This window comes from Porites lutea, chromosome 5 (assembly GCF_958299795.1).
Source record: "Porites lutea chromosome 5, jaPorLute2.1, whole genome shotgun sequence".
Lineage (NCBI taxonomy): Eukaryota > Metazoa > Cnidaria > Anthozoa > Scleractinia > Poritidae > Porites > Porites lutea.
The window spans coordinates 39,893,766-39,919,284 of NC_133205.1; the positions used below are offsets into that span (position 1 = coordinate 39,893,766).

The 25,519-nt window shown below is 38.1% G+C and overlaps 3 protein-coding genes across 4 annotated transcripts; 2 read left to right on the plus strand and 1 right to left on the minus strand.

Moving 5' to 3' along the window:
* The first annotated feature begins 894 nt into the window (after window positions 1-894).
* On the plus strand, window positions 895-1,929 carry LOC140938367 (probable G-protein coupled receptor 19). The gene has a single exon (XM_073387853.1). The coding sequence runs from the start codon at window positions 895-897 to the stop codon at window positions 1,927-1,929; it is 1,035 nt and encodes a 344-aa protein (XP_073243954.1).
* Window positions 1,930-3,631: 1,702 nt separating this feature from the next.
* Window positions 3,632-25,090, minus strand: LOC140937525 (phosphatidylserine lipase ABHD16A-like). Of its 2 annotated transcripts, XM_073387086.1 has the most exons (22): window positions 24,997-25,090; window positions 24,736-24,792; window positions 23,141-23,219; window positions 22,920-23,006; window positions 22,314-22,399; window positions 21,708-21,781; window positions 21,203-21,298; window positions 20,707-20,780; window positions 20,507-20,547; window positions 18,567-18,674; window positions 18,178-18,241; window positions 17,944-17,993; window positions 17,183-17,294; window positions 16,090-16,142; window positions 14,825-14,888; window positions 13,905-13,968; window positions 12,997-13,053; window positions 12,845-12,904; window positions 12,505-12,581; window positions 11,369-11,467; window positions 5,835-5,881; window positions 3,632-4,849 (listed from the first exon to the last, which is right to left on the minus strand). In XM_073387086.1, exons 1-22 carry the CDS (start codon window positions 25,063-25,065, stop codon window positions 4,763-4,765), a joined length of 1,605 nt encoding a protein of 534 aa, XP_073243187.1. In that variant the 5' UTR covers window positions 25,066-25,090; the 3' UTR covers window positions 3,632-4,762. The 2 variants fall into 2 exon arrangements, with proteins under 2 accessions (XP_073243187.1, XP_073243188.1); XM_073387087.1 differs by lacking the exon at window positions 22,920-23,006.
* On the plus strand, window positions 8,858-10,003 carry LOC140936692 (uncharacterized). Its single transcript, XM_073386179.1, has one exon. It carries the CDS (start codon window positions 8,858-8,860, stop codon window positions 10,001-10,003), a length of 1,146 nt encoding a protein of 381 aa, XP_073242280.1.
* Window positions 25,091-25,519: the final 429 nt, after the last annotated feature.

Genomic DNA, 25,519 nt, shown 5'->3' on the forward strand with positions numbered 1-25,519 from the left:
TCCTTTTAATTCAACTCTTGAAATTCAAACATGCTTTACAGAAAACTGAACTGACAGAGAAGTTGTTTTTTCTTTATGTACAAGTGTTTCTCCATAAACTCAAATCCTTTTGCAAAACGGTTTCTTTTTCAATTCGAGTTCCTTCTAGATAATTCGAAGTAGCAGATCTCTTAATTCTCTCTGTTCAAAAACTGACATTTAACGAACAAGCAGCTGTTTACTGAAAAAGGAAAATCCACATGTTATATTTGTGTATTCCTATTTAGACTTGAAAGGGAAATTGTTTTTACTAACACTTATAAAACTGAAACCGGAGTGTAGTGATTTCTTTGACTTTAAACGGCGATACTTGAAATCTGAAGAAACATTTTGAGACTAAAGAATATTTCGCCTGTATCATGTGTGTGTTAAATTTGAAAAAAAATGTTTATAATTCGCTTCTTTTTAACATTCAAAAGCTGCAACAGAATATTTTCTAAAAAAATCATCCATAAAAAATGATTTAAAATCTGCAGCACAACTCAAGATAACGGAATGTAAAACGAAGGTCTACATCCCTGAAAACTGACGAATAAAATCTGTAGAAGTGACTTTGCTGTGTTGCTTTGGAAGCGTCAACTCTAGAAACGCCATTAAATTTAATCTTCAGTCTAGCTACACCCTCAAACAAGTGTTGAAAGTACCTTGATTGAAAAAAGGGCAAAGCATATTTCTCAGTGTGGTGGTGTTTTCTGTCAAAAAAAGTTTAAAGGTTTAGAAATTGGGTATAGCCCAAGTACAGTTACCTAAAAAATAAACGGTCAAAATAAAATGACCTCACTGTGTACGCCCAGAACAGATGAAATTTCAGATCGAGAATAATTCAATGAAAATGTTTTCTTTTAACAGGTTGACATGAATAACGAAACATCGTGGCTTCTTACCACTGCGACTTGGAATAAATCATCTTTTAACAATGATACAGAAACAACTGGTCCCACCATCTACGTCTTTACGCCTGCTCCATACGCGGCAAAACAAGTCCTCTACTTCCTCCAGGCTTTTCTTGGCGGAACTGGATTTGTAGGTTGCTGTCTCATCTTTTACTTTTTGTGGAAAAAGCCCAAACCAAATCCACTACAGGCACACTCCTTTGCGAAGAATCTAACCATGTATGTAAGAAGTCTTTGCTTGTCAGACCTGCTTTCTTGTGCGGTATCCTTGCCTCTTGTCTGTTTGCAGATGTCGTTCGATGTGTTCCAAAGCGGCTGGGCTTGTAAGATAGTTCGATACCTAAACTTCGTCTTTCCTGTCATCACAATCAACATTCTAGTAGTGATAAGTCTCGAGAAGTATTTGTCAACTCGCCCTATCCCACGAACATTTCGTGTATCGACAGTGCGGAAAATGATTATAGCAGCATGGTTATTAGGAATTCATGTGATGCTGTTTCCCGCAGCCACGTACGATGGAATACGAGTCGACCTTAACGACACTCATTACACTGTCATATGCCGAAATGTTGAGCTTTTCTATCCGTTCAAAATAACCCTTATTCTCTTCCCAATACAATTCCTACTTCCCACTGTATTCATCATATACGTTAATGTATCTTTAATAAGAACTGTATGGATAAAGCGTAAAAGACAACTTTCTTGTAATATGAACAATGCGTTCAAGAATCATTTGAGAGCCACAAGAATCAAAGGAATATCTCTTCTTATAGCCCTGACATTCGCCTTTATTTTTCCCTTCTCTCTCTTTATAGTCAATACAGCTTATACACAGATTGCTAAACCACAACGTGATTTCTCAACTGACTATATGATACGTTATGGTTCTGGCAGTATAGCATTTCTAAACCCTCTGTTAAACTTCATAATTTACTTCGCTCAGATGAAAGACTTTCGTGAACTTTTAAGGAAGCGTTTTTTTCCGAAAAAGGAATAAGATGGAAAATCAGCCAAAGGATTTGACTGGCGAAAATATGGCGAATAACATCGCTTTAATGCCGACAAAGCCAAGCAGTTGAAGACTTCAATAGCATGGCACAAGGAAAAGCCAACACTTTTTATACATTTTTAATGTCATATGCACCGCAAAAAAACCTAAATAAAGCTTTTCTTCATGGCTTTGCTTAGTTTAGTAATTGTCTAGTTTACTAGCTTTTATTTATGACTCAAAACACACATTTCACAGTTAAAATGAAAGTAGCTTTCAAGTGGAAATTACTTCTATTTTGGAATAAATGGTGGAAAACTGCAACTGGAACTGGAACTGAAACTAGAACTTCCCTAGTGGCGATGAGCAAGGAGAGACGGCTGTATTCGCAGGCTAAATTTTGGCTCCAGCGCCCACTCCTCGCTTCTTTTACCATGTGAAGGGGCGTAGCCAGGATTTTTTCAGAGGTACGTACAACTCACCAAATGCCCCTGGTTCCCCCTCCGCCCGTCCCCCAATGTCCCCAAAGGGATTGTCAAGCCTAAACGTTTTTCTGCATATGAAGTGAAGTCTCTAAGTAATATGAAAAAGTTTTTTTGAGTTTACTGACTAAAGCACGTCAATCGCTTTCATAACTCATGGCTACGTTTTCAAACGCACTGAGACGCCTATTGGCGCTTTTCCCGTCGTTTCTCTTAATTTCTCAAACTCATTAATAATTCATAAAGGAAATTTTAAACATTAAAATGTTTAATGAGTGTTTGGAAATCAGATGAAAAACTACTTGTTTTTTCATTGTTAATTTCTCCGCCTAAAGTCATTTTGTTTCAGACGTATTTTAACATCGAGCATTTGACTTAGTGTTTTATCACCAGATGTAACACCTCAAAGTTTGTCAAAAATACTCCTCTGCGCGTCGTATTTCAACTCTCTTCTCAGTGTTTCATGTGGTGATGAAAAACTGCGTCTCATGCTTGATACATATATATGTATATATACGTACATATACGTATATGTATATATGTATGTATATGTATACATCATGTATATATACACTCGTTTTCAAAAAGGTTGACATTTCAGAAATATATATAAATATATATACCTTTTGTTTTTTCTTTTGTTTCGCCCAGAGAAACAAAAAATATATATATTTTTGAAATGTCAACCTTTTTGAAAACGAGTGTATATACATATATGTATAATTATACTCCAAGAGTTAGGTTATTTGAACATTTACTGCAACTCTGAGTTTCATGCTTCTTGCGAAGCAACTTTTTTGGTTACATACATGTACAGGTATATATATGTATACATGTATGTATGTACATATACGGTACCAATGAAGATTCGATCCACCAATGAATCACGTCTTTTCTGGAAGCGGACATTCGTATATAAAAAGAAAAATCAAACAGTCCGTTGTTAAATGAATTGAGCCGAACTGTGCTTTTACAATAACAAACTTTTGTCTATCTTAACCTTTGGTCTTTTTTATCATTATTCACTTTTGTATCTCATTATTTCACTTTTTTTTACCCTCGGTTTTTTCAGGAACGCACGTGCGTACCGTGCGTACAGGTAGCTACGCCCCTAACGTGACCAAGAGAAACGACAGGTTTGGATACGAAAATGGCTGCGTATTAGAGACGAGACCGGGTGCAAGCACCCTTACGTTTCCCTTCACCTTACACTGAACAAAGACCGTACAATTTAATAAGTGTTTCATCACTTTCAGTTTATTTGCTCTAAGATTGTACTCAGGTATATACTTTTTGAGTAAAGTAGTCTATTAAAACTCCACTGATGTAAATTTTCACAACCAAATTCCACAAAAGCTAAGATTAATTGGAGTTAAATAAAACACTAAGTACTATGATTAAACAAGATTTCTACTATGATCTTAAATATCCTTTTTAAAGATTGACTAGTATAATGACCCGATACTGCGCAAATTTCTCTTCAATCCAATTATCTGTTTTTCGCTCGCCTAATGTTCCTAACGGCAGAAGGCGACCAGAGGCAACCAATGTATTCGCAGGCCATGTTTCCATTTGTTCGTTAATTCAGCTAAGGAGAAGCAAGAGAGACTGCCTCGATAATAATTTAAAACTATTAAAAGTTATACATAAAAAAAAAACTGGACAAAAAGTAATTTGTCTAGTTTGCGAGCAGTCCCTTCTTTTTCTACAACGTTGATGACACTAAAATTTTAGAGCACCTTGCTCCAAAGTCGAGCGCATGGCCATTTTTTCTCGAGCGAATTTCGCTTCACGGGCTAAAAAGAACAGCGCCCAGCCTCGTTCCCAGCCGTCTTCAGCGATTTCGGATTTCACGTCGCCTGTCAAGCTTGTCGAGAAAATTTGCTCAGCACTCGGGAAGCGCCAACTGGCCTGGGGACGAGGCTGAACAGGGTCTGTCTACTCGCAGTCGACTACTCGTCGCGATAAGCTGACACAAAAAACTCGACCCGTCATAAATCCTTGTTTCCTTGGTTTCCAAAGGGCTGCCAGACATGACATATAGCTGAGCTTATTTAGGAGGTCAAGAACAAAGAAACGAGCTAATAAGCGGTTAGGAACAATCATGTTGTTTGTTTGTCACGGAGTCGAAGGAAGCCTGTTACCCCTTCAAGTCCCAGTATCCGCATGCAAATTCTCCACACTGATCTTCACACATTTCCTTAAAGAGTTAGTTAGGAGAATTTGGCAAAAGATCAAAGAATTTTTTAGGGGATAACTATATTAATTCACCTTTTCTCTTAACTGCGCAGTAAAACATGGGGAGAAAATTGATTTTGGTCACTCTTGGGACTTAAAAGGGTTAACTATAATAGCAGCCATCACTGCTCATCCCACGGAAGACGAAATTCTGAGGCAGGCAGTGAGATGCAATGAGTGGCATCAAAATCCATCAGATACTGCAAAACCTATGAAAATCAACAAAAAGTTAGCCTGTGTACAGCCCGACGCCCCCTTCCCTCAGGAAAAATCGGAGAACGCCCCTTCTCCAATTTTTCTGAGGGGAGGGGACGGCTGTACACGGGCTAAAAAAAGTAAAATATATCAAGTTAAAAGTAGGTTGAGTTTGATCGTCCGGGTGAACGTAGTCCTGAATAGGACTGTTGTTGTTGACAGTGACTGACGTTTCGACAACCTGTGCGGTAGTCATCTTCAGAGTCAAAGTGAGTTGTATCACGTCAGTTGACTGCATTATACTCTTGTTATTGGTCTGATTGGTCAATTACGTTGCGATGTTATTGGTCGTCTGTCAGTTAAGCCGTGATGTTATTGGCTATGAAGACTCTTAATCAGTAATTGGTGCGTTTCGATCCGTCTATTAGGCTGATTTAGCAACAGGACGGGAACGTCATTTGGCGACGGGAAAGCGCACGAAAAGGGCTAAACACGACTTCCGGTGCCCAATTTGCCGCTCTGCCATTGGTCAAGCCAGTTGTGTGATTTGCGCGCGCCGTTGTCAACTGACGTTTCCGTTCTGTTGCTAAATCAGCCTATTGTCAGTCGTCTTTTGTTAGTCAAATTGTCAGTTCTCCAGTCGTTCTCTCGTAGTTAGTTTTGCTTGATCTCGTCAATAAGTCGTTTGTACGGCGCTGGTAACTGAACTTAGCAATAAAAATTTGTTAGCGTCAGGGCATATATATAGAAGGCCTCACTTCCGGTTGACGTGCATAGCTCAAAAACGTCTTCGCTTAAGCTTCCTATTCACTAGGCTAGACTGTTCGCAATCCGCTATTTTTCTGTAAGATCTTTGAGATCACGCGGTTTTCTGTAACTGGCTGCCACATTGGCTCTAAATAATGACGTAATTTTTTGCAATGAATTGACCTAAAACAGCACTGTCCTCGTGACATAGCTCCCTTAAAATGCTTGAAAAATGCGAACAATGTGTCTTACCAGAAACATCAAAAGATGAGTCCTTTGCTCCAAAGAAAGATCTTGACCTAAGAGGAACAAAAAAATTCACTGGGTTACTAGAACGGAGGAGCTTCTGTAAAAACACTTGCACAAAAACAAAAGAAACCTAGATTAAAATTTAACCCTAGGTTAGCGCTAATCGGCCTTGGAACAACTAGGCCGCAGGTGCCAGGGAGTCTTCATACGCAGTTTCCGGTTTCGGCAACCCTGATCGTGGCTTCGGCCATCGGCAGAAGACGTGTAGGCCCGAAGCATCATGCTTCGGCAACCCTGATCGTAGCTTCGGCCATCGGTCGAAGATGTGTCGACCCGAAGCATCATGCCGCACGCGAAAAAAACGTCTGGTACCCAGGTTAAAATTTGAAACCAATGCAGAGTGACAACTGTTTTGAGAGCTGAAAGGCGCATGTTACTATACGGAAATAAATCAAAGTGGCACTGATTATCGAGTCCCACTTGGTCATTATGAATAGCGAGCGACGAGTTGAAAATCTAATTCTGAATTAGTGCGAAGGCAAATGTTAGAACCTCTCAGTGTTGATGATGCTTTTAGATAATCCAATAGTTATTTTATTTATATCGCGCTCTTTTGAGGACGTAACTACGTGTTGATACATCATGTTTGGCCTAACTAATTTAATAAATAGGAAAGAATGAAAAAGTTAAATAATTAAAGTAATTGACCAACCTAACTGATATACAAAAAAGTGAAAATGGAATTAAAATAATATGGATAAATTTAAACATTTCACATAAAACCTAGCCCAGCATTTTAAAAAAGATATAGGATATTATTTCTAGAAATTGAATGGACGAGGAGAAGAGAAGGACAGATATCTATCTCTCCCTCCCTTTTCTCCCTACTCCCCCTCCCTCGACCCCGAGAGAACTTGCTTCGGCTACCGTAAACTACATGTAGAGGCTTTATAGCGGGCGGGATTTATCGCGCGCTCCTGCGGTTTCTCTCCTCGGGCGTTTTTAGTAGGATTCTTAAGTAAGGATTTTTCTTAAGTGGGGTTTAATTCACCATTTAATGAAAGGAATAAATAAATGAAAAAAAAAATAGAGAAGGATGTTTAGAAGAATTGGTAGTTTTGACCATCTTTGAATCTTTCTCTGACTAATAAGCTTCTTTTTTGTTGACAAATAGCGTCAGGAGTGACACCAGTTTCAGTTTTCAAGCAATTTTTCTAATAACCTTTCGGAAAGTTAAGTAAATTAACAGCGAATTGGGAGTGGATTAAACTTTGTACAGTGAAAAAAAACAACCTTAGACTTGACTGAGGTGAAACTTTGAACCGCAAACTACAGTAGGTTAACAGTAAACGTAACGCACGCGTTCCAGCTTGATCCTAATGTGATTCTTCAGGTTGCGGAAATTGCCGCTTAGGTGTTTTTTGGTGAGGAAATTGTTCAAAGTCTTGTACAATAACTTGATTTGATGAACGCATCATCAGTTGCACGTTGACAATAGGCCACTTCCGGGTTCCAAAAAACTCGCACTTTCAAAAAGAAGCTACGTGCAAAACCTTTGTTTTGAAAGTGAGACAGAGACTAGACAGGATTGGTCTAGATTACAGCTGCGCATTTCATGGAACTGCTCATTTTTCTGCTCCACCTGTCAAGGTATCACGTCCATAACTCTGGTGCTCTTTTGAGCCGCCTTCAAAAACGTAAGTAATACATGGTAGTTCATAACATACAATAGCATATTTTCATTTTCTGGACGAAATTGTACCGTTTACTTGGTAAATTTTCATTCGCAGATTTCAGAATTATTTTTGTAGAAAACCTAACAACGGGCTTTTTGGTACGCGAGCATGCAGGTGATTTTTCAAAAACGGAAATCCATTTGCAAGACGCTTATTTTTATCCTAGTACCTTCTATTTAACTGTAACTCTAAGATTTCAAACATCTTTTACACAAAAACTGACAGAGAGGTAATTTTTTTCTTTATGTGTAAGTATGCAAGTGATCCTTCAAATTGCAAAAACAGTTGTTTTATTCCGAGTTCCTTCTATGTCATAATTTGAACTCATAGATTTCATAACTCTTCCCTAAAAAATGACAACTCACAGAGAATGAGCATGAATGCATTCACTTGAAAACGCCAGTTCCTATGATAGCTTTTTTTGCCGGTCAACTTTAAACTTCAAAAAGGCAAAATGTTTTTCCACTAACGTTTATAAAACTGAAACTTGGATGAAGTGATATCTCTTTTACTCTTAAACAAGACAGCTTAAATCTAAAAACAACAATAACAACAACAACAACAACAACAAACAATCTGAGATCAAACAGTATTTCTACTGCAATTTTAAATTCGAAAACAATTGTTTAAAATCCGTTTCATTGTGACATCCACAAACTTCCAAGAGTATATTTCTGAAGAGTATTTTCTAAAAACAACAACACGGAAACAAACAAATCCTATTCCAACCCTCTCTCCTCCACAGCGGCTCTCACTGAGTATCCCAATAAAAATAGTAATAATCCAAAAATAGCCAACGCGAGGGGGACGATGGGAAGAGGCAAAGGCGTGCCCCGCATTAATGCCCCGCGCGCTTTCTTTTGTCCTTCTCCCCAGCCTCCCCACGACACAAAGAAGCCTCTACAGAGGAGAGAGCAGCCAAGATAATTTATCGAAAAGCTTTACAGAGTTTTTAAGGTGGCATGCTAAATTAATCTCGCACCCGCATTGGCTTTTCGAGGGCAATATAAATAACTTTCCTACATTCAATAGATAAGTACTAGGTTTTTGCTCTCTTAGGCATATTCGAGGGTTCAGCCTTTTAATAAGATAGTCAAGGCCCATGAGATTTTGGCGTCGAAGACGACACTAAGAAGCTTTTCACCTACTGATTTTTTTTAGGTAACTGCAGTTTAACCGTAACGTGCCACTTTACTTGCGCGTGAGACAACCCCGAAGGTATCTTTAAACTTGGGAATCGAAAGAAATCAACTTTGTGTGTTTTCTCTCAAAATAGGTTGACGTGAAGACATGGACAACAACCAGACATCACGGTTTCTTAGCACTGTGACTTGGAACAAATCATCTGCTTTTAACAATGATACAGGAACAAACGATTCCGCTATTTACGTCTTTACGCCTGCTCCATACGCGGCAAAACAAGTCCTCTGCTTCCTCCTGGCTTGTTTTGGGGGAATCGGATTTGTAGGTTGCTGTCTCATCCTCTACTTTTTGCGGAAAAAGCCAAGAAAAAACCCACTACAGTCAAACTCTTTTGCAAAGAATCTGAACACGTATGTGAGAAGTCTTTGCCTGTCAGACCTGCTTTCTTGTGCGGTATCCTTGCCTCTTGTCTGTTTGCAGATGTCGTTAGATGTTTTCCAAAGCGGGTGGGTTTGTAAGATAGTTCGATACCTAAACTTCGTCTTTCCTGTCATCACGATCAACAATCTAGTAGTGATAAGTTTCGAGAAGTATTTGTCAACTCGCCCTATCCCACGAACATTCCGTGCCTCGACAGTGCGGAAAATGATTATAGGAGCGTGGTTATTAGGAATTCTTGTGATGCTGTTTCCCGCAGCCACGTACGATGGAATACGAGTCAACCTCAACGACACTCATTACACTGTCATCTGCCGAAATGTTGAGCTTTTCTATCCATTCAAACTAACACTCATCCTCTTTCCAATACAATTCGTATTTCCCACTGTGTTTATAATATACGTTAATGTATCTTTAATCAGAACTGTATGGGTGAAGCGTAAAAGACAACTTTCCTGTAATATGAACAATGCGTTCAAGGCTCATTTAAGAGCCACAAGAATCAAAGGAATCTCTCTTCTTGTAGCACTGACATTCGCCTTCATTTTTCCCTTCTCTCTCTTTGTAGTCAATATAGCTTATACGCAGATTGCTAAACCACAACGTGATTTCTCAACTGACTATATGATACGTTATGGTTCTGGCAGTATAGGATATCTAAACCCTGTATTGAACGTCATAATTTACTTCGCTCAGATGAAAGACTTTCGGGAATTTTTAAAGAAACGCTTTTCCCGAAAAACTAAAAGGGAATATCAGCCAAAGGACTTAACTGGCGAACATAAAGCGAATCGTATTGCTTTAAAACCAAGACTGGATACCCCGCTAATACAAAACAATAACAATGCTCCATAATACTTCATACGTAAACAGTTCATTCGCCAGTTTAGAAACGGAAAGGGACGTGGAGCCGAAATGTGTCCCCAATTGTTCCTGGGAACGTACCGGTCAGCTATTGACCAATTTTTTCCCCTGTCCGCAGTAACAGTCCTAGACGTCTTTGCGAAAAAATAAGTCGGTTCAATTTGCTTCTCGTTTTTAAAATAGCGAATAGGTTTTCATCGTCAGATGCTCCGAGTCTGAGCAGAACAAAGAGCGACTTACCTAAGGATTACATCAGTACAGTGCGAACTCGATAAAACAAACCTTATAAAGAGCTTCCTTTATGTCGAGGTTCTTTTCAATATGTATTACTATTACTGGGGCGAAGAATGTCGCTCGTTTTACCGAGGACTTCGTTATCAAGAGGTGTGTTATATACATCGAGGTTCCACTGTAATAAATTATCGATTAATTCGTACGAACGACACAGAACACAAACTAAGACGTAAATAAAATAAAACTATTTGTTTGAAAACAATGCTGCTTTGAAAATTCGTCCTATTTTGCGATAAAACGATTGTCGTAGACAATTTATGGTTACTGTAGCAGTATAAATGAAACACAATCAAAATACGATTGTTGCGATTAGTCATTCATGCGCCATACGGTTCATGACCATTCATGACCTTTTTTTATCAGCCGCTGAAAAAACTGCCCGTTGTCGAGAGGTTAAATTGGCAGTTGGAGACATGCTTTAGTGGCCAGAGGTTTAAACACGAGCCAATGTATGGACTGTCCGCCGGGACAAAAAATGTGGCCGTTGTAGAGAGGTGGCCGTTAGGGAAGGTTCCCCAGTATAAAAGTTAGCTCTACATTTTCTTAGGAATGTTAACTCACGAACTATCGGTGACTGGCCGTTTCGCGAACGTCATGGCACCGATTGTTCGAACGCTGGATAGCGCCGGCTATGCACCGGATAAATCACAATCTGGCAGATACGTATTAGGGAGACCAATTGCTTTATCGACTGGATAGAGATTTATCCAATATAGACTCCACCTTTAGAAGAACTAAGCCCTGTTCGCTAGCGTCTTAAAGTCGTTTCGATAACGTGCTAGGTCAGTTCGCTGTTGACCGGTCGTTCCGTCAAACTGACTCGAACTGACTAGAGCGGGCGGGCGTAGAGCGAAAGATAGGCGCGACGGAGAAAGGCACCTTCCTTCCTTTCTTTTCTACGCCTTCCCACGTCGCGCGTATCTCGCACTCCTCGCTCGCTCGCTTGGCGCTTGCCTGTAAAACGCGAAAAACTAACGCCTGTTCTGCAGGCCAACTTCCCTGCTACTCTTGTCCCTGACGGTAAGTTAACAGGTGCCCATGACTTCCAACGCACTGACTTACCTATCATCATGGGGAACTCCCTTCCGTTCACCTCGGTGTAACTTTTGTACATCGATCGACACAAATCGATGTCCACGTTAAGTGTATCCCAAATTGCTCCTGCAAACCGGAGAAAGAATTTTTATTGTGGCAAAACATCGCGGATAAATTAAGAAAATACAAATACAGAATAATACATGACGCGAAAAGAAACCGAATTAACTACTACTTAAACTTTTTCCCTAAACAATTCTCTTGTAGGAAATGTGATTTCTTGCGATCAAGAGACATGGAAACGAATTAGTCAGAAATCAGTTTATATTCTAACGCGGTCAGATCTGTATGTTTTCGGAACATAACCTTATTCGTTATGTAGCTTACGAATTTAGGTATCTGAACCTACATTCTCCTTAAACTAGTCTCATTTGGAGAAGTCTATGTTTCACGGTATTAAGCGTTCTATGTTCTTCCCTTGATATTTTTCTCCGGGGTTCTACGCCATTGCAATATAAGGGGAATACGTTTCCACACATTTTTGGCCAAGGGTGGTTTTTCAGAGGTTTTTTGTATCTGGCGTGGCACCCGTTCTAGTCTTAAACTTGTAATATGTTTTGTGCTTGACATTTGCTTTGCATAATTGATTTTCAAGTTTTCATTTCATCAAAAAACGGAAAAAGAAATGCTAAGAATAAGATAAGAATATTCTACGTCGGCGTCGAACTTTATTTAACACCGCTCTTCAACTGACCAGGACAAGACAACACTATTCATATGATGCAAATTTGTGAAAGGTTTGAGGAGTCATTTCATGAGTAGGTTGAGTATGATCGTCCGGGTGAACGTAGTCCTGAGTAGGACTGTAATTGTTGACAGTGACTGACGGTGGTCATCTTCAGAGTCAGAGTGAAGATGACTGTACATGAATACCGCACAGGTTTTCGAAACGTCAGTCACTGTCCACAGCAACAGTCCTAATCAGGACTACGTTCACCCGGACGATCAAACTCAACCTACTTATGATGTAGATTGTTAGGTTTAAGGGCCTCACAGCGGTAACCATCCCATCCAGTAAATAACGAATATAAGAAGATAACATTTACGGTCTGACTTGATATCAAAAGAAGGTATCAGAAGTTTTCAACGTTACAAAAACGTACTTTTAGTAGCTTGATCTGGGGCGGCAAGGTACTCTTGTAATGTATCTTCACAATCGCTATCAAGTAGATTAGGATATCTAACGAGAACAAAAAAAAAAAGAGAGAGAAAGAGCAAGAGAGAAAGATACCTTTTTAATCAAGTAAGCTCAGGTTAATTAACAATATACATGAGATAAAAATGTTATGGAAAAATGACATTTGTTCCCTATAAACACACACCAAAACTGGACAAGGCTAACGATCGGAAACTGTTGGAATAAAGAGTAGAAAAATAATAGCGACAAAAAAACAAACAAACAAACAAACAAACAAACAAATCAAACCAATCTTAGATCATTACCTGAACTTAAGAAATTTCAACAACAAATCATTGCCACGGTTTGAGCTTATTTCTCCTTCTCTGAAACAAATACGAAGTTCATTTTCAATTCTTGAAGCAAGTGTTCGTTAACAAAGAAATAAACGAGTGAGTGAAGAAATGGAAAAGCTTACTCAGTAGTGATAATCTCATCTCTCATGCGTCTGATTAAAAGCACTGGACCTGGGTAGCTAGAAATACGAATAACGTAACCAGATTAACGGTAATAGTTGACTAAGGAAAATGTCGCTCAAAGGCCATTTAAGAAACTAAGAGGGGACTGGTGCCGAAATGAGTCTAGCAAGTGTTTTTTGGGATCGTTACTGGGGACGCACCGGTCAGCTATTGGCCAATCCCAAGTAACAACCCCAGGAGTCTTTTCCCAATTTAACTTTGGCCCACTTTCTTCATGAGTTTCCTTATCGTTTCTAAAGTGGCGAATGTCAAATGAAGTTTCCAACACGTACAACACGAGACTTGCCTTGAAACGCCATTTTACAGTTGTCTGCTTAGTACCCCGGCCTTTGAATAGAGGCCGGGGGCCGAGGCTGAAGTTTACGTTGTTTTATTACAAACCTTCCTGTTTTTCACTTGTAAATTATCATGTTCACGGGGTTGTTAGAATGAAAATGAAACAATTTGCTCATGAAAAGTGGGAAGGTTTGTAAGAAAAAACAAGCTCACCTCCACGGATGGACAATTCTGAAGACGACAAAAAACTGACTGAGAATGTGGCTTTTGAAAGCTTGTTAGCGTAAGAGATTCTCAACGTTCAATTTTGTTGTTTATAATGTTTGATAATGCTTGGGAAACAAATCGTTTTGACACGAGGCTGTGATTCGATTGTTTTCCAGTATTTTCTTTACTAACTTTCAGACCCATTGCGAGTAAGAACACGCAATTGGCGATACTAAAAAACTAGGAGTAACACAGACAGCCACGACACAGCCTCTTTAAGTTGGTAATGGGGAAACAAAACACTTAACAGTATCAACAGAGCCACTAAAGCCATTAAGTCAGCAACGACAATAAAAAAAAATACCTGCAGAGAAGGCGAGCAATATCCAGATGAAAATATTCTTTTACGACCCTTGTTGTGAAACTACCTGAACAAAATGCAAGAGAGAAGATTCAGACAGCGCAAGGGAAAGAAGCGAGGAAAAGTTTTCTAACGACAACAAACAACAACAAAGATTGTGCGTTGAGTTTTTTTGAGGTTAAAGTCGGGTAGATTTGAGTGCACCGTCCTGTTATAAACGCGAAATGCCCTCACTGTTTTGTTTCTATGCAAGTAGTAATAACAAGAAAGAATTGAACTAGAGACGGGGGTTGTTTACCATTTACAAGGAGAAACCGGTGGGCTTACGGATTAGATAAATGGTAAACAAAATTCAGGACTGGTAAATTTCGCACCATGGGAAATATACATGTACTTTGTTACTGTGATTGCATAGAAACTACTCCTGAAAAAACGTGTATGTGCATGTGTATATGTCTGAAGATGCAACTTATAGTTACTGTAAATCACGGGCCGAGTTGTCTCCTGCGATTTATGGCTGAGGGTGAAGCGAGCTATTCAAATCCTGTATACGCAATTTACCGTACGGACCGACACAGCAAGGTTAATAACATGTTTATTATATGGCTTTCTATCCGTCAAACAAAAGCAGGCCGCTGGTACAGGATTGACAGTACAGCCTTTAAAAAAATATAATTTTGTTATTGAAAAAAGCAGGCAAAAGCGAATTACAATCAAAGTACAGTTTGATGGCTTTTTATTGTTGTTGAGATAGATCTTTCCCGTTTAAGCTTTGGTTAGTTCAGTAAGTAATGGACTGAAAATTGACCAATCACAGAAGTAGAAAAGTCTTAACTATACAATATATAAGAACAGTTATATCAACCTTGGATGGCAAAAGAATAAGACAAGGCAAATGTAAAATTGTTTACAACTCGACTCACTTATGGCTTCAGGCATCTTAGTTTGCGCTAAAGGAACTAGGTCATCAAATGTAGCATCTAATACCTGCAGACAGTAACAACTAAAGGTTAACTAAAGGTTAGTTTTATAGTGCACTGGTCTAATAAAACAGTCACCATTAGAACCTATTATGACAATAAAAAAACCCCGTTAAAATACCCTGTGGCACTTTACTTTTGCGGATCCAAGCGTGAAGGACTCTTAAGCTAACATTTTGCCCTACGTGAGCAGTGTTAACGTTGGCCTAGGAGAGGGGTAGGTGGGCAGTTTCCCAGAAACGTATTATGATCCGCGTGAAGTCATGATGGTTCGATATTGGCCAAGATTTCACTTGCGTTTTTATTGAGTTGAATAGGCCATTTGCATGGCTTCATTTTACTACTACGACCAGGATCCTTCGGGTTTTTGCTTTCTTGTGCAAATTAGCGCTTTTGTTGTTTAAACCTCGCTGGGATTACCAAAATTAAATATGAATAAAGGAAAAACGAAAAGAATTCTGGTCGTAGTGGTAAAATGACGCCATCCTGCAAATGGTCTATTAACAAGCTTGGTAATAAAGGATTTATTATATGGTCAAAAAGAGAACTTTTCCTTGCGGGGCAAACGCGGCAAATCCTGAGCGGCCAGAATGCAGGATTTGCTTCATCTTACCCGCTCGCGGATTCAGCCATTGCGGCAAGTAACTGGACCGGTCAAGTCTGGTTTTCTCTTTCTTAGCAACTGCATTCAAATTCATTGCTTTTATTTGAGTCAAAACACCTGAAAACGAGTACGGTTGTCTTTCAACAACAACAAAGATTTTATTCCACATAGTTCAGATAGAACTCAGTTAATAAATTACAGGTATAAAAAATCGGAAAAAAGTTTCCCACTCCTTTCCCACTCAGCTCCTTTCAAGGTTATTATGATTGTGGAGTTTAGTTTTGGGTAAAATTTTTTGAATTAGAGTAAATTTATTTTTTTGTCATGATCTTAAATTGAAGTTTAAGTAAAATGAGAATCCAATAAATCGCCAAATTTAGAAACGAGAAGGAGACTGGACTGAGTTAACTATGGCAAAGACTTCTGGGACAGGACAAAAATTGACCAATAGCTGACCGACGCGAGCCCAGTAACGATCCCAGAGACAATCGCGGGACACATTTGGGCTTCAATCCCCTTTTCGTATCTTACAGTGTAAGTGGTTTCTAGGGTGTCTATAGTTCCAAACCGTCTGTTGCCCTGGCAATTCAATGTTATCTCTTACCATGCCTGCAATCTGTGGGTAGACTTTTGCTGCCCAGACTGCGGGATAACCACCTAAAATAAAAACAGATCACGGTAAACAAAGCTGCCATACGCATAGCCCCCCACACAGATGTTCGTAGGGCTTTGTCAAGCACTCCTTCTCGTTCGGCTATTATTTTGTAGCTTTGGAGAAAGTTTCAGTCAAACATACTGAGCTGTTTTTCATCTTTGTTGTGTATGTCAATGTAGTCGCTACGTTGCTACAGTGAGCCCTCATATAAAATTGCTGATGTATGGCCTCCAAGACAGACCCTTTTTCGGTTTCTCACTCACAGACACATTTCGTGGATCCCAGCCTCACAATTTTTACTGCTATAATGTCTCTTGTTAAAATGCGCTTTGAGATTGGCAGTAGGCAGCGTGGCCGAGTGGTTACAGCGCTGGGCTTGTAATTCAGAGGCCTCGAGTTCAAGTCACACTCTGACCTGTTGCTGGATTTGTTCTCGGTAGTCCCGAGTTCAAATCCTCATCCACGCTTGTAAAATGGCCAACTGGCTCGTCACATACCAGTTGAGATTCTTAACCCTGTTAATTGGCTTTGTACTGTCGATTCCAACTTTTTGGTTAGATGTACCATTCTAACATTGCCCTTGAACCTTAATTTAATTCTCTGTCCCGACGCCAGTTTTGCGGTCTTGCAGACGCTGCATTAATACATTCGTCTACTCTGCATCAAATAATATTTCCTTCACTCCGGATTAGTGATATAGTAAGCCTTTCACTGTACATAAGACGTGGTTTTTACCTTTTGACTTAATAAAGAGAATTACTATAATATGAATGCTAATGCAGGCTATTTCTCTGATGTAGACGTTTTTATGAATTTCTTTCTTCTCACTATTAATGGACAATAATGAGCATCTGTCAAAACAGAGTGTCGGCAGAAACAGAAATTGTTGATACTGTAAAGTTTGGATGTTTCTATCACTTCGGTGGTTCATGTTTAAATGCTAGACACTAGCAGCCATGAGTAATGAAAATAAGGTGCTGATATCATTCAATAGGCAAGTAAATTAACTGTCTTAAATATTCTGAAGGCCAAAAAGGCTTACCTATTGACCAGGCGTATATGATAATTTTATCGGCAGGAAATCCCAGCTTTTCAATGGCATATTGTATCACAACTTCTACAGCATTTTTCTCAGATTCTGGGCTGGGTAGTCCCTATAACATAAAGAAATAAAGACATAGTTATTATATTTATTTCCAAAACCATGCAAGTGAGAACAGCCTCGCATAACACACATCTAGGAAAAAAAGAGGGAACTAAAAATGGGGAATAAAAGACAAAATAAAAAATAAAATTAAAGGCTGATAATGAAAGCAGTAAATGACACATAACCATTGTTATCATCATCATCATCATCATCATTGTCATCATCATCAGCAGCAGCATTATTAGTTTTATTATCATTATGTTGTCTTTGCCACAAACTATCAGGACTTAGGCGAGGAAAAAAATCCTCTGGAACCCAGGGTAGAATGTACCGTACAGTCTTGGTAGATAACAACAACTGAATGTGCATGGCAAGTTGAGTTAGTTCATTGTGCAAGGTCTTAGAGTAACGTGTGAAGTGCCGAGAATAAAAAGAAAAAAAAAAAAAAAAACGTCTTGGGAGCTTTCTCAATCTGTGTGTACAGGTTATTTCTTTCTAACCATGGACCCCTGGAACCAGGGTATGTATAATATACATCTAGGCACTTTCCACATTTCCATTTGGTCAGTGCCAGCTGGTTAATTAGTGGGGGGATTAAAGCCAATCAGAAACAGGAAAACAATATTTGAAACAAAGAAAAAAATAAACAAACTTACACTGCTACCAGCAAAACCAGGGTGATTCCAGCCTAATACTGAATATCCAGCTAAAAGATAAAGAGGATGCAAAAGACCTTTTGTTACATGTTTTTCTTCTTTCTCCCCAGATAGTGTTATATTACATGTACGCTAACTCATATTTAACTACATTTTAAATATACATGTAGACGCTTAACGCATATGAAACTTAATAAAAAATTTAATCAATGACCCTGAGTCAAAGTTACCAACCTTTTAATGGTGTCATCATTAGTCCAACTTCGTAAAATCCTGCATTGCCTTCACAGGTAATAACCTGTTGATTTGAAACAGAAATTTCCTTATGCGGCACTTATGAGGCAAAACTTGAGTACTAACCATTTATATGGAAGGCCAAAACCTCCAGTTGGAAAATCAAATGGTTGGCAGTATTCCATTTGGGAGCTTCAGAAATATTGGGAGTCATTTGAGGGGATGCAGGTTTTACACTTGTTTCAGTCTGCCCAGCTGATTCAAATAATTTATACGAGTACTTTGCAGCTGGTACTTTTTCCACAAAGTCAAAGTTTTGTGGTTAAATGTCTATCCTCCCTAACAACAGAAAAAGAACTTGCTGTAAAATTATTAAGATAAAACATTACCAGATTCTCCCCATTTCCCCGAATATTTTCACTGGGGGATCTCTTGTCCATGAACATAGTGTCGATCTCATTGCCATCTACCGTCTCTAGCTTAGCTCTTCTACCATTCTGTAATGTGTTAAACAAAAGCTTGAATTATACCAAAGTTAAAATCATAGAAAAATGTCTAAAACATGTCCTTAGTTTGTTGAGCATTGTGCTGTAAAAATAATGCTAAACCACGTCTAGCAAAAAACGAAAAAAAAAAACAAAACAAAACAAAAGAATGATTTGCCTACATGCACCTGTTCTGATTAGATAAGCATACGTCTTTAAGTGTAAAAATTAATGAATAATAAGATTATAATAATCCCTGCAGGTACTATTGTACTCTCGAAAATTAAACTACACGATTGGAATGTTCTGCCCAAAAGGGTATGGTTTTTTAACCAATTTTGGTGTGAACATAGACCCAATGCGAAAATGGCTACTAGATCAACATTATTTTGTTTGAATTTAAATTAGCTTAACTAGCCTCATTCTCCAGTACAAAATTCAAAAGAATACATTATCTCAAGCGAGGCTAGTTAGGCTAATTTTCATTTAAACAAAAGAATATTAATCCTGCAGCCATTTTTGCATGAGGTGAATGGCTCATGGGTATAGATTTTGCCCATTATGGCTCGGAAAGTGGGCAGGGCTCGAAATTGCGACCGATACGGTCGCATTTGCGACTTAATTTTTCTTATTTGCGACTAGAAAAACGAGACTAGTCGCAAATTTGCGACTAGGTTTTGCCTTAACTGATACGAAATAAAAGGACTAGCACTTGAATTTTTGCTGAAATAAATTTAGAAATAAAAAGATTCATTGAAGTAGCGTCTTATAATTTTGTTACAATCTGAAGGTTTACCGTAATTTTCCTGGAATGCATACACGCAACGATATTACTTCAACAGCACGTTATTTTCAGCGGGTTCTGTAAACATGTACATTGCAGGCTCATATTTCGTTTTGATTTGCCGCTGACAGTCCCGCCAGCATGCAGAGGACTTTTCCCGCGTTTATGACCTGCGTTACGGCCCTCACAGTACACATGTGTTCTTCTTTAGTGAGTCAATTATGTCGGATGAAAGCGACTTAAATTGTTTCAAAGGTCACATTTTAAACGAAGATTTACATGTAAAATAAATGGGTTCAAAGTGGGTTGCGAATCTACGTATACATGAAAACGAGGTTTAGCAAACAAAGATGGCGGAATGTCCGCATGGCACGTATCGTCGTATTGAATGATTCAGTCCTTCAGGGTTCTTTGAATAATCACTGTAGTAACACCCCTGATACTTCAGATGTAAAGCTTAATATATAAAAGAATTCGTTACTTGTTTTGTCATCGGTGGAAAACTTGCAAAAGGTAAAACTAAAGGAATTTAGTTACGTAACGTAACCTATAACCTTGCCGGATGTCCGCCCAGTACAGATGTTATTGCTATTTTGCAGAGATTGGAGGCATTTAAGAACTGCAGTTTCCTGCTGTAATATCTGTTCATGATTTGGAAATCTATCTCTTTGACTAAAATAACAGACACTAATTTATGTCCCTTAACGCAGGTTCAACTTGATCGTTTAGATGAACTGGTGTTGTCCGAGACGCTAAACGTTCTGTACTATTAAGTCTCGAAATGACATGAAAGCTGTTGAAAGAATGAGAATTAAAGCGTTAATCATTTAAAAGCCTACTTATTTCTTGATTAAATGGCCTCAATTAATTTCGCGACTAACATTTTCAAAGTTGCGACCAAATTTTCGTAACTAGTCGCAAATTTGCGACCAGACATTTTTTTTAATTTCGAGCCCTGGTGGGTATACTTTTCATGGAATTGTGAGGTCATACAAGTCATTTAGAAGTACACATATGATTGTATTTTCAGCTCTAAAAACAAAAGGTTGTTTTCACTCACACGTTCAAGTAGGTATGTTCTACCTGTTAACAAGGTTTCACCTGCAAATTGGTGAAATATAAAAATGTTAATTAAATATGTACGTTTAGAGCTACAACTGTACCAAGTGTTATCTACGTACAGATAGCGAAAAAACTACATTGTGTATAGAGATAACTTTAGAAATAAAACCAATAGAAATAACATTCAAGATTAATTACCAAATCCACTTTGTAAAAGACCGGTGGATCCAGGGTAGATAAGTGGTCGACCAACTGAGTGAGCTACAAAATACCTGAAATTTACAAGTAGGCAGTTAATTATGTTATATTCAAAATAAATAAATCATCATCTTCTAAGTAATAATTAGCCTGAGAAAATAACCTACATTTGGGACACCACCACTGATTTTCCCACTAAATGAAATCTGAGGAATGATTATAGAAATTCCATATTGATGATGCATCACTAGCCAGATCTGCGTAATGCTTCTGATTGGTTGAGGCAAATTTTCTGGCTAGTGACATATCATCAAAATGGCATTTCTGTGCTCGTTCCTTAAAAAAATAATGGTTAATTCCCAGAAAACTTTCTGGGTTACTCAATAAAGTGTGACATTATTGTACTCTTGAAAAACCGACAGTGTAAATTAACATTGTATGAGTCACCAATATCTGGATATGCATTTGAAGCATACTTGAGAAAAATAATAGTTACCTTAGAAGATCACATGGCCAGGTTCCAAGGAAAGACAAAGGTCCAGTAGGTCTTGTTTGAGATGTGTTACTTTCTGATGCCCTAGACGTGCTACGGCTTTTAAGAAGAGAATTAAAGTTGATGCAGTTATGGAATGGTTTAATAATAACAGGTAAATTATGTAGGGAACTTAGGTGAAACCTTTTAATGGGTAATATCCGAAAAATTTTTTTTAAACTATGTTGTATTCCTAGGTATTTTTTTCACAAGAGGCTACAATCATGTAAATCTCCAGAACAAGTAATATTACAAATGTTTGACTGAAAGAAAGTCCCGCTAATACATCAAGCAATCAATCAATCAATCGAGATCTCTATTAACATATTGGAACTTCTAGCACACCACAAGTGGTGCTCTAATTGAGGACCAGTGGTGAACTAACTTCAAAGTCATAAAGGATTCGGAAATAACCGAAATTGACAGCATGTTTAAAAACAAAATCTTCAGCTCTGTACTGTCAACATACTTAGCTTTAGATTCTTTCCATTTGTAATCAACTGGCCAGGCTCCAAAACTGAAGTCATATAATCCTAGCTTTTTCTGAAAAAAGACAGAAAAGCATACTTAACCCCATATTTCATAAAAAGTATTATATAATGATGTGTTTTGTATATTTTATTTTTCTTCTGGTTATAAGTTTTCAAACCATTTTATCTACATTTTCATTCAATTTATTGTTAAGCCATGGCTATAATCCGGCTGAGACAGTTTGGAAACTGAGAATCTTAAAAACTGGCTTTAAAACTTGCTCAACATAACTTAAGAAAAATAAACCCTTTAATTTAATGGTATACTGATCATTCTAGACTACCAGATGATATTTATTTATTACTGCATTTAGTCAACAAATTCACATGATTCAACTATCATTGACATAATGAATTGCTGAAGTGCTGGATTTGCTACTTAAAGTACAGTGTACGCATTCTTTTGACTTTTGACTAAGAGAATTAACTTGAAAAATAATTATGGTTATTTGCACGGGAGGTACATGTACATGTATACAGCTTAGCGAATAGCAAAAAAACAAACAAACAAACAAAAATATAATTCTTTGACTTCATAAACAAACCTTATTTTCTTCACTATTGTCAATTTTTGTTTCTTCCAAAAGAGCTAAGAATACTCTATAATCTTGATTCTTAAAGCGCCCATACCCTGCAAATAGTACAAAACATATACATAACAAAATCAATACTATTTAAGATGTTGGGATTACCAGTGATATTCAAGCCAGTAAATAGTTTTCTTTTTCTGTTTAGAAGGACAGTTTAACATATTTCATTGGACAAACCCAGAAAGTTGTCAGAAAAACATTACATTGACTTTTACTTACTTTTTTTTATTACTACTAGAGTAATGAAAATGTGAAGCTGCAGACAATAAACTCAAACCCAAGTTTAAGTACCATAACAGCATTATTTACAGTCAGTATGAGAAAATCCCACAGGTAGGGGTTCTCCCTAAGCTGGGAAAAAAATTGAGGGTGGTGTCCTAAACAGGGTATGCATTATTTTTAGGATTTTTTTTGTCCAAACAGGGTCAGGGTTTCAAACCCTCAGCAGCTCACCTACACAAATATTGGTCCAGTAGTCCCCCCTTCCCCACCCTGGGAAGAAAATTTAAAAATGCTAATTATCATGGTGGACTGCAACTACTATATCGCTGTAGATCATACCTCTGATACATAATGCTCCAAATACAATCATTAGTCCTGTTCCAATAAACCTAGACAAGCTGACTAGACCAGCATGGCTTAACAAACCTAAGAGGCAATGTAAATGTAAGTCAAAAAAGAATATTAAGTTTGTGCTTGTGTCCTGTTAAAATGGTTGGCCTAGGTCAAATGGCTTGCCTTCTTATATCTAATTGACTCAAGTGAATGATAATTTAACAAACCTTTTCGCAGAAGGAAGAATCCAAGTGCAGGTGCAGTTAACATTGAAGTTGAATAACAAACAGACCATGCTAATGACAGCTGCAAATAAAATTAATAACATTTATCACTTGTACTCTACTGGAATTTTTATAAATAATTATTTATATAAAAAAAATCCACTGATAATAAAATAAAGCACTCAGGATCATGGGACCTCATCTCTTTAGTCATGATCTACCATGACCATCCATAAGGTCCCCATAAGGGCAGGGGGAGTGGGGTGTATGTATGTCATCTTTTTCTTATGTACATGTATTGAGGAGGAAGTCATGCCCCTGTCATTATTTGACTATTGTACATGTATTTATGTATTATTTTATGTTTCTCATTGTCGCTATCTCAGTTTCAACCCATCTTTGTGTTATTTGTCTCTTCTACTGTCTTATGTTGCTGTTTCAAGGCCATGTGGCTTGTGGGAATTTTATTGTAATAGGGCCTCACGATGGTAGTAAATTTGTGTATCATAATGTGCAGGCCCACATCCCAGCTTTTCCAGACATCTTTGCTTTGAGTCCATATTTTTCTGTTACCTATTATTTTATTGTTTGCAGGGTAGGAAATAAACTTTTCACTAGACTAATGGCCTTTTGTTACTTTAAGGGGACCATCGCTCTAGAGAGGAAAACAAGTATAAGAGTGCAAGCAAAATGATGAGTTTAAAACAATGATAACAATAATGTCATGTGTTTGACAACAAAGAACAAATAAAGTGCAAATACTGGTCATTTCTGAAAGTATCTTCTAGCCACAAATCGTGAATTTTACAGTCGGGACATTTCTTTGTAATTTTCTGGATTTTAGGTAATTACTTTTACCATGGATTCCAAGTAAGAATAATACACAAAATAACTAAAATAGATTCATATTCTTTTCTCATTCCGCATTCTACATTTGGAGTTTATGCTGTAGTTAATTTTTTATCGCAGGTAATTGGTAATTTTTGTTTTTCTTTTGTTTTTGGGTATAAGGATGTATGCTTATGAAGTTGAAACAAAAGAAAAAGAAAGATTACCTGAGATAAAAAATTAACTACAACATATACATTCGTCACACTGTTGCATAAACTCGTCATTTTGCTCGTGCATTCTGTAAGTTTTTCTCTCTATAAAGCAACAGTAACCTAAAAGTCCTGAAAGCCAGACTAATGAATGGAGTTTTTTCGCTTTTCAAAAGGGCCTTCCTACCCAAATGAATATACAGTTACATGAAGCTACAACAAGGGTATAAATGGAGATGCATAGTTGATTAAATAAATGAGGGGTCACGAGACTAGAATCAAGGTTTTCGGAATTAAAACTCAGGTTGTGTAAGTTAATAAGCGGAATGATTAATTATGCAAGAGACATGACGGAACCAAAACATAGGCTCTCGTGGTACTATCACAAACGTAGGGTGTACTAATACAAGGTTTCTGCACCCAGATGGAAAACCAAGAACACGAATAAGAAAACCTGAAAAGTGATAAATTGAAAAAGAAGCTTCACGAGGTTATCTTACGACTTTTATTATAGAGGCCTAAATAGAAACAGGAACTACCAGACATTTGTACACTTACAGCACGAATTACTCCTGATCCACAATGCTCCAATCCGTTGGCCTCATAAGGTCGACTCTATATTACAGAACATGTTTTGTGTTTAATAAAAAGAAGAAGATGAGAAAAGAGCACAATACTATACAAAATAAGCTCACTCAACCCCCCAAAAATGCTCAAAGTTGGAGAGGTAAAGTATAAATACATCCACTATTACGAAAAGATCTCAAAGGATTATGAAATGGGTAAGAGTGTCATAAAATGAATTCACCCAAAGCTAACCTGACGACTGTTTCTCGAGAAAATTCGGTATAACTGCGGACCAACTGCACAGCGATAAAACTCCGCCATCTTTCTTTTCCTTTCGTTTGCTGTGAGATGGCAATCATGATCGTATATGACGTACATACTGTTTTTTATATGTCACCGCTGGTCAAAGGTAGGTTGGTCGTCGTCTCCAACCTCGTCCTCAGGGTTTCTCGGTTTAAAAGCCAAAAGACCAGAATCCTTTTCGTTTTTTGCTCTCATTTAGGAGAAGACAAGAAGGGGGGGCGATTGGATTCCCTTTTCTCTTTTTCGCTTTTCTCCCCCTCCCTCCCCTTTTTGCGCCTGCCACACAGGTTACCTCTCATAGTTTTCTTTATTGAAATTTGGCAGTCGGGGCGTGGCCGCCCACCTTGCACCTGCCTCCTGCCAACTCACACGAATGTACGCGATATGCGTGTTTCACAGGCCGGCCGACGCGAAAACGCAGATCGCACGCATGTAGAAAAAAGCGAAAACAGGATCCCATGCGTTGTTCGCA